This window comes from Lolium perenne, chromosome 4 (assembly GCF_019359855.2).
Source record: "Lolium perenne isolate Kyuss_39 chromosome 4, Kyuss_2.0, whole genome shotgun sequence".
In the NCBI taxonomy this organism is placed as follows: domain Eukaryota; kingdom Viridiplantae; phylum Streptophyta; class Magnoliopsida; order Poales; family Poaceae; genus Lolium; species Lolium perenne.
In genome coordinates this window covers 381,632,148-381,641,575 of record NC_067247.2, presented here as the reverse complement: position 1 = coordinate 381,641,575, position 9,428 = coordinate 381,632,148, and the positions used below count along the sequence as shown (strand labels likewise).

General features: G+C 40.9%; 1 protein-coding gene across 2 annotated transcripts; it reads right to left on the bottom strand.

Moving 5' to 3' along the window:
* Positions 1-1,276: 1,276 nt before the first annotated feature.
* On the bottom strand, positions 1,277-8,989 carry LOC127297244 (K(+) efflux antiporter 5). Of its 2 annotated transcripts, none has more exons than XM_051327539.2 (20): positions 8,510-8,989; positions 8,108-8,151; positions 7,399-7,460; positions 7,217-7,301; positions 7,060-7,121; positions 6,894-6,969; positions 6,745-6,819; positions 6,268-6,339; positions 6,069-6,152; positions 5,906-5,974; positions 5,600-5,677; positions 4,897-4,985; positions 4,700-4,796; positions 4,001-4,054; positions 3,316-3,411; positions 2,892-3,080; positions 2,732-2,809; positions 2,591-2,635; positions 2,415-2,510; positions 1,277-1,741 (listed from the first exon to the last, which is right to left on the bottom strand). In XM_051327539.2, the coding sequence occupies exons 1-20, from the start codon at positions 8,748-8,750 to the stop codon at positions 1,688-1,690; spliced, it is 1,746 nt and encodes a 581-aa protein (XP_051183499.1). In that variant the 5' UTR covers positions 8,751-8,989; the 3' UTR covers positions 1,277-1,687. The 2 variants fall into 2 exon arrangements, with proteins under 2 accessions (XP_051183499.1, XP_051183500.1); XM_051327540.2 differs by having other exon boundaries at positions 1,277-1,729; positions 8,510-8,986.
* Positions 8,990-9,428: the final 439 nt, after the last annotated feature.

Genomic DNA, 9,428 nt, shown 5'->3' with positions numbered 1-9,428 from the left:
TTTCTCAAAAAGGAATTTCTCGCCAAAGGTGTTAGTGGAAGGAAAGCAGAGATTGGTGAAATTATTGATCCCGATCTCCAGACAACGAATGACGCAATGGAATATGTTCCTAAACCATCTTCTTCGGTGGGAGCAGAACAAGATGATACTAATCAAAATGATGATGATCATGACTTTCATCGTGAAGTGCCTACTGGACCTCGTAGGTCTTCAAGAACACGTACTACCCCCAGTGGTATGGTGTTCTCGTCAAGACATGCATGTTGATTGAACAAGACGAACCTATGAACTACAAGGAAGAAATGGAAGGCCAAGTCCGAGAAATGGCTTGAAGTCATTAAATCCGAGATAGGATCCATGAAAAATAACAAAGTGTGAACTTTGGTGGATATTCCCACAGGACCACAAGGTTGTGGAGAATAAATGGATCTTTAAGAAAAAGACTGATACCGACGAAAACATTACCGTTTACAAAGCTCGACTTGTTGCAAAGGGAGCCAAATCGCTCCCAAAAAGGCGTATTGCACCCGTTGCCAAGGGTGATGGAGGTGGCGGCGTAGAAGATATTCATGTCCCCCTCGATGCATGGGTTGGCGGCGCCCCTCCAAATTTTGGTGTTGTCCGTCCACTCAAGCCAAGGCCGACGAAAACGGAGGGCCATGGCGAACTTGTCCAACCGTTTGTTGGAGATGGGGAGCAAACATACATTCGCAAATTTAAGACCCCAAGGCCACCAAGTTTATTGGGGCGACAAACCGTCGCCCAATTGTCTTTACATTTCACGTCGGTGGTAGTGTTCAAAGCCGACCAAAGGAAAGTCCTCTCATCCTTGTTAATGAACTTGAGCAAACAACAATCAAAAGGCAACTGGTAGGACATTTGGCATAGCCGTTCTATTTTGTTGAACATCATTTTCTTCGCCTCTCCACTCTAACCTCATATCGGCTTCACCCAAACAATGCAATCATGTGTTAAAAGACATATTCGAAGAGGCGACCCAGAACCAGAACGCCTCCATTCATGAGGTTTCACGCACAACTATTCGACTAGACCGTCTAACAGTAAACTGTCAACCTATTTATTCACTTATTTCGACTAGCATCTAACAACCTTGTAACAAAATCTGTTCTACTGTTGCTCACCCAGAAAAGAATGTTCACCGTTCACTACTTCAAAACACATAATACCAGGAGATGAGACTATCACAGCCGGAGAGTAACAGTGTTCACAACAATAAAAGGACAAGACCAGATCAGGTCACCTGGCAATCCAAGCATGAAAATATTGGTGATATATAGCATACAGCTTTCCCACTTGCTTCTGATGGGGAAATAGTACATGTCACTTGTTCGATACATCTGAGGCGCAGCATACAAAATCCCTATCTAACTCCTAAGATAATTGAGTTGGCAAGAATGGTACAAAACCAAGGCCATAGGGCCTTACCGTGTAAAGAATATGTTATGTCCACAACATGTACAGTATGTACAAACTCAGTTCTTGGATTTAATTGCTATATGAACCACTCCTGGGCCATTCGAACTGTCATCTAGTCACCCCGTCATGCCCCCGCTATGCTGCCATGGAAGAAAACGATGGAACTGTTTCTGCAGTGTTCTGCGGCATGTGCAAAGAGTCGGTGCACAAATAAATCGATGTCAGTGGAATGAATGTCTTGGCTTTGCTGTTAGAGTGTTCTGTTGTAAACATCAAGCATGGTTGCTTTTTCCTGTAAAGGCAGCTGAAACCTGATCAGATATGTAACTGTAAAGGCAGCTGGAACATGATCAGATATGTAATTAGAAAGAGTGAGACTGTCAGAGCATTTGACACTACAACTTATGACTGAAATCTCTGACAGGCATTTAACCAAATCAGATCCCACGAGAGCACTTTTATATTGTAGATTCAAGTATAAAGCAAGAAAAGTATGACCAGAACCATCTTACAAGGTGGGCAAAAGTATGACCAACACGTGAAACTGAACATTACTTTGTATCATTCAGTATTTTGATTGTGAACTTGTGAAACATGCATGGCCACCCCAGCCCCTATGAGGACAACTTTGACAAGAATATGGTGGGAGTAAAACCATGTTTTGATATGAGGTAATGACATTTGCCCTAGGTAATGCCACGGAAAAATATATTTATATGCATTATCAACAGAAGTATAGTGTTCTATGCCCATCAGCAAGATGATAGCATAATGATGAATAGTACTCCCTAAACTTACTAATGTAAGACCTTTTAGCTTTTTTTTTCATAAATGCAGTATCTAGACGCGTTTTATGTGTAGGTTCATCCATTTTGGTCCGTATCTAGTCCACTTTAAAAAAGTCTTACATTACTGAATGGAGGGAGTAGTATTATATTCAATAGTTGCACTATCAGAAAAGAGCTAAGAAAGCATACCTCATTCTGTACACCGCTTTCTGAGGGGAACCAACGCATCAGAATGCCAAGGTGCATTACCACAGGAATTAGTTTAAAAATAAGGGGAGTTGTTACCTGTAGCAAAAAAACGAAAAGTAAGTGACTAAGCAATATACTTGCACATAAGGTCCATCATACGACAAAAAAAAACTTACCAAGCTAAGAGCAGTTGTTCCCAGTAATAACAGATACATTTTCCCCTACAAAAAAGAATTTGGTAGAACTTGGCATCATGCATGTATGGCAATACATAAAAGTTTGAATGAGAACTTATGAATAAGATGAGAATAATTCACCCCAATAAGATGAAGATGTGAAGCACGGCTCAGAAGCACAAAAGCAAACTCTCCAATCTGAGCTAATGATAGGCCAACCTTGGTAAGAGAAACAAAAAAAGAGTGAGAACATATTGTTGCATAGATACTCGAGAAATTATAATAAGAAAGAGGTACTTACGACGAAAGCTGTTCTGATACTGTATCCAAATGCTTTTATGACAGCAGTTATGACTATACTCTTAACTATTATAACCAGTATAACAGCTGCGAGTAATATGTCAACATGATGCCACAAAAACTTAAAATGTATGAGCATGCCGATGCTTGCAAGGAAGAGTGCTGCAAATAAGTTACGTATTGCTTCCACCTTAAATAAAAGAAAATACATTTTAGACAAAAATGAGAGTTCAGGTGAAAATTATGTCCAGCTTCAGCACAATACTATGCAATGTACTGCAGCAGTTCCACTATGAGCAAACTGGTAGGTCCACCCAAAGTGGTCGAAGTTGTTAAATTGACAACATAAGTGAAGAAAGAAAACAATATTAAGGCCAAGTGAAGTCAAATCATGCCAGAGTAGAAAACAGGATGCAGAATAGCACCTGCTCCATAGTATGTTGAGCAAAATCTGTGGTGGATATCATAACACCAGCAAGAAATGAGCCCAGTTCAAGACTCAATCCAAGATAATCACTGCACTGGCAAATACAAAGACATAACATCAGTCTATTTACAGAATTGATGTTGCAGGTAATAGTAGGAATGTTGATGAAAGTGAAATCAGTGCCAACAAAAACTAGTCAAATGTTAATAAGAACAATTATACGGACAGTTATCCCTCATGACAGCACATCATATACTAGCATGGGCATGTTCACCGTATTTTCCATACTCTCATGCAACCAAGTATAACAATTAAATAGTTCTTGAAGACAATACATAAATTGTTTGCCCCCTAACTACTGCAAATATTGCTAAATGTCCATTGCATGAGCTGTCCTGTATGTCTACAAAATACGAAACTACCAACACTATTGGAGTGTTGATGCCAAACATGGGAATAGCAAGCATTCCAGTGCATTTTCACTGCTAATGAAAAAGAAATGCTTTGGGAAAAGCCGGTGCTCCCGTTTGTCTCAAGCAAAATAAGTTCTTTGAGGAAAAATGTTGCACAGACAAGAAGCCAAGAATTCGATACTAATAACATTTTTCATGCTGCATTGATAAGAGTCATACTAAAGCCAATAATATAATGCGATTTAAGAAAATGAGGTAAAATAACCTTACCCAGGCTAGCAGCAAGCAAAAAGCGACAGCAGCCAACTGATACAATTCATTTGTCTGCATAGGTAAGAAAAACAAATTGGCAATTGAGGTTAAACACTGAAATAACATCATAAAAACAATGAAAGAATTTTTTGATTATATTGTACATCCCTGCAAAATAGAACATAGTGTTAACAACGTCAATGGTTCATACTAAAATAAATACTCCGTACATCATACAATACATACAGTAATAACACTGTAATATGGTCATTAATAAGCCTAGTCAAGTAGTGTGTCAAGCACCACCCCCCACTCCATGCCCCAAATGTGCATACATTCTTTACAGGTACTCCCTCCGGCCGCGAATAAGTGTACTTTTAGGAAATAGGAGACAACTTAGTTCTCTCTCATCTTTTATGAGTCTCCACTCTATAAATTGAAACAGAAGAATGATGATTGGTGGCTGAGGATTGGAGGATGGAGTTGGGAAGTCATTACAAGAAGCTAATTGCATTAATTAACTGCATTGGTAGTGTAGATGTACACTTTTTTTTGGGACAAATTTTGAACCTAGAAGTACACTTATTTGAGGATGGACGGAGTAGAAGGGTAAAAAAAGGTGGCACCACACTGGTCTTAAATATGAAGAATCTATCCATGCACATAAATAATAAAATCATTGCTGGAACAGAAGAGGAACAACCAAGTTCACCTAACCTGTGATGATAACTGAACCATGAGCTTTAAGAATCGAGGGACAATTGACCAAGTCATCATATATGCAACTGTTACAAATATGGATAGCACAAGCAACCTGCACAAGAAAACATTATGCATTACTCAAGGCTCTGATCTAACATTACGATCACATAATTTAAATCTTTGCAAACTAGATATTCTGATAATAGTCTTACAGTCTCCCCATTGACACCATTCCTCCAAATATGCCACTTGAACCACCCAGAACTGGAATGAGAGCAAACAGCAGGCCAACTGCACAATCCTGGAGAAAAAAGGAACATGATATCTGAATCTGAAGTTCTCAACTGACCACAATTATAGAACTAGCACATAGCACCTACTTTTCATCAAAATGGCCTCCTAAACAATAACTGGCTCTTGAGTTTGATAAATCCTTGCTAAAAGAGAAACACTACTTAGTTGATGCCTATTAATGCTTGGTTCACATGGGGTTGGGGTAAGGTCTGTATATGAGAATGGTCAACCCTTTCAGTTTCAACAGTCTCCTCTCCCGTTCTACTTGAAATAAACAGCACTTTAAGCTTGGGGCCTGTAATCGATGTGGCCCCAATATGAAAGACAATTGTTAGACAGCACACCAAGTAACCGAACATAAAGTCACTTATAGCATGATAGAAAAGACTCGTATCCAACGAGGGATACTACCAGTGAAGGTTTGCTAAATTTGTTCAGAGTTCAAAAGTAACAATAGATATATATCAGAAGCTCCCAACCTTGCAACTGAAATAAAGATCTGTAGTGATTATGCTGTTTCTTTATCAAGATTGCTACTGACGTTTCCCAGTTCATGACATTAAATAGTAGTTATAGACCATAAAAAAGTAGATAGATGAAATAATTGGATGAAGTCCAAACCTGAAGGATAAGGGTACCAATTGTAACTTGACCATGAAGCGCATTTGTGCTACCCTTTTCCACTAAGAACTTGGAAACCTGCAACGGTTGTAGCAATTCGAAGATTCACATTAGTTAAGATTAACAGATATAAGAATGAAAATCACTTTTTGTAAGCATTGGTTCATATAATTGGGCCAATCCCAACAACTCAACCGCATTTCCCCTAACTAAAGGCCGAATGCGGATACAACATCCAAGTGAAAGAAAGTGCAAACTGTGAGAGTCACGAATTGAACAGTAGCCATCTTGAACGAACATAATTACCACTGCAGTAGATGACATTGACAAGAAAGTGCCTACAAATACTCCCTCAGATAATTTAGCACCGCACAACTGGAAAAGAATGAAAAATTTCACATTTAGCTAAGTTGCTTCCTTCACAGCACACTATAGATTAAAACATAAAAGATTAAGAAATTGATGCTACCGCAGCAGTTAGGCCACACAAGAACATGAACAAAGCAATCTGAAGTAGACCACCAAGTACAGCAACATGACCAACTGCTTTCAACTGATGTAAATGAAAAACATGGTCAGAATTGACATATCATATATATTTATGAAAAATATACTAAAAAGGTGTAAAGCATCAGACCAAAGCCATTAGCCATACAATTCTCAAGTACCTTTGGTAATGAAAACTCAAGGCCAAGAGCGAAAAGAAGAAACACCACACCAAACTGTGCAAATGTCTCCACCTGAGTTGGACAAAAGAATTTAGGATATGCAGTACTCATTTCAATAGCATACTTATGAGGTGAAAGGACATTACCCTTCTGATGTAAATGCTACACCAGATAGTGCTTCATTTATAATATTTCAATTTTTAAGGGGCATTTATGTTTTTTTCAAGCATGAAACCTAAGACGGGAGAATAAATTTGAACAATTCTTCATTTTGATAAATCGAATTATGACCATGAGTCTTGACTCTTGAGTGAACAAGAGGTATTTTTCAAATGTGCATGTTATATTTTTCAGTGGACATGTTTAAGAAAATACGCACCGCTAAACTATAGAACAAGAAACTATATCAAAAGTCAGAGAGATTTAGACAAATGATAAGATAGGAGTGTGATCCGTAAGCTGTTAGTGACCATTTACCTGCACCATTTCGCTGATCAAGTTAAGGCCTCCAGGTCCAATAAGAGAACCAGCAAGTAGATAGCCAACAATAACCTGGAAAACAAACTCACAGATCAGGCCTATTTAGGTAAGCCGTTGTATCACAAAATTATCGCAGATCTACTCACCGGCTGTCCCAAACAAGAGAATATGATACCACCTCCAGTAGCTGAAACAATTATAACCACTAGATCTTTAATCAATCTGCAATACCAAAATTTATGGATGGATTACGTGGAAACAAAAGATTACAGAGATGCCACATAAAGGTCAAGCTATGAATAAAACACTGACCTTAAATCTAATTGAAGGGTTGGATACTTTGTTTTACGATTTGACATCACAAAAACATTATCCTGAACAAAGTTATAGAGTGATTACCACACTAACCACATAACTGATTCAGTAGCAAATACATAAGCATCCCTAGTTATTAACTGAACGTACATACCTCTTTATCTATCACAGTTTCCGTGTCATCCGCATTCTCATTCTGACCCCCAAACATGTCACCTAATTGGAAAGGCCTTGAATAACTGCATAAGAACAGCTGTATTAGTTAGAAACTTATAATCATGAGATGTATGGACTGAAATATTCTGACAGCTGATCCTGTTCATATTTTAGCCATACTTTGCCTGCTGTGAATCATTCTTCTTGTCGTGTGTAATAACAGCTACAGTCTCCAGAACAGCCTGAACAAACACAAAAGATAAGTTTTACCATCTTGCAAACTAGTTTGACAGAAAACAAATAAATCTGATAAAAACAAATTTGTGTGGGAATGCAAGTTCCTATTTGACAAGGTGCACCAGGAGCAGATTAAATTCATCAAATGTCAAAAGAACTATAGAGAGATAACTGAAGATAAAACAAGGACAGAGATACACCACACTAACATCATGAGAGACTGGGAACAGCTCCAGCAAAGTTGGTCAAGTAGAACCCCAAATTTAATAACTATATCATCAAACAGGACTCAATATTGTACACCCATACAGAAAGAACAAAAGTGCTTCTGAACAATTTTGAGTATACGTCCGCTAAAATACCAATGATTAGCAGGGCCATTTATGTACACAAAACTGTTTCTGGGTGTTTTTTTCTATTTAAGAGAAATAATATCTTCTCATCGGAACTCTTTCCCTTCAATTTTCATACGTAACAATGTGATGCCATAGTGTTTGTTGTACCAAAACTATCAGTGTTTGCTATGTCTTGTCATTTTGCACTACAAAAGTCCAGAAAATGACTTTTCTTGGCAAGCATCCATCCCTCGAGGAGGAAAAGAGGGTTTGTAAAGGAAAACACAATGCGCACGTAAGAGGGAAGTCACACCTACTTGATGATCTGAGATGCTGTTGTTGAAGCTGTTCTTGTCCGGCACTGCAAAATGAGCAACAAAGCAGTTCATTACCATAACAGAAAAAAGTGATACTATGCGACCAAAGATAGTTGAAACAACCAGTCCATGAGGATAGTATCAAGCATGTAAGGCAATATCAGCTTTAGGAGGTGTTAAACCCCATATTTCCATGGCCCGAGAGAAATCCACAGAAGGGCCATTAGCCATTGCCATCCGACCCAAAGCTCTCATATCGCTCGTTGTAGGAAAAAAAAATGCCTCCTACAACCACCTCCACATGGCAATTCAACGGGAAGAAGAGTATCCCCTAAGGCAGTTGCAGCAGATCTAGAAGGAGCATGGCGAGGCGCGCGGCGGGGGATGGTGTCGTACTCGTACCTTCCTGGGTGTCGCTGTCGGAGAACTCCTTCTCGAGCACGCGGTCGAACATGCCAGCGATGCTGTTGTCGGCCCCGGTGGCGTTGTGGGTGCCGTTGGCGACGAGCGTCCCGTAGAACTTCTCCCGCGTCTCCTTGTCGGGCCTCCCCGCGGCGAGGCGGGCGCCCGGGGCGAGCGCGAGCGCCGCCGCGAAGGCGAAGGCGAGGAGCGCGGCGGTGAAGCGCCGGCCGCGCGGCGCCATCCGGATCGGGCGCGAGGCGAGGCGAGGGGGCGGGTCGCGGGAGGGAGGGGAGGGAGGGTGCGGGTGGCGCGTCGGCGTCGGAGTCGGGGATTCTGATTCCGCGGGAAGGCTGGCTGGCTGGCTGGTTGGCGTGGTGGCGCAGTCGTCGGAGCAGAGGAGGAGCACGGGGTATGACGACGGTGCGGTGAGGTGGCGCTGTGCTACTTGCGGAGGAGTTGGTTCACCGGCGCGCGGTCGCTGGCACCTGACCTGAGCCTGGCGCGGCGGTGGGGGGGCCCACGTGCCAGCGGCTGGTTCCAGCAGAAATTCTCCGAGATATATTCTTCTGACTTTGCACCGGCGTCTACACATTTTCAAGATAACTCGAATTATACGAATTCAAAGGGATCTTTTTTTACCATGACAGGGAAGAGTCTGTTGGTATCTGTGAATATTATTCTATGCAGTTGAAAATGTCAGACACGACAAGATCAAACCGCGCAGCTTCACGCCTTCACCGCACCACATGACGCATCTTTGAACATGTCATGGATGATCAAAATGAAAAAGCATAATCCGGTCATGTGGCGTTAGTGCGTTGGTCACCCTCTAACTTCAACCTGGCAATCTACATAAACAACAGACGGAAGGTAAAACTTGAACATCGAACAATGTACGGAAGTCGCGCGCCGTCGTGGT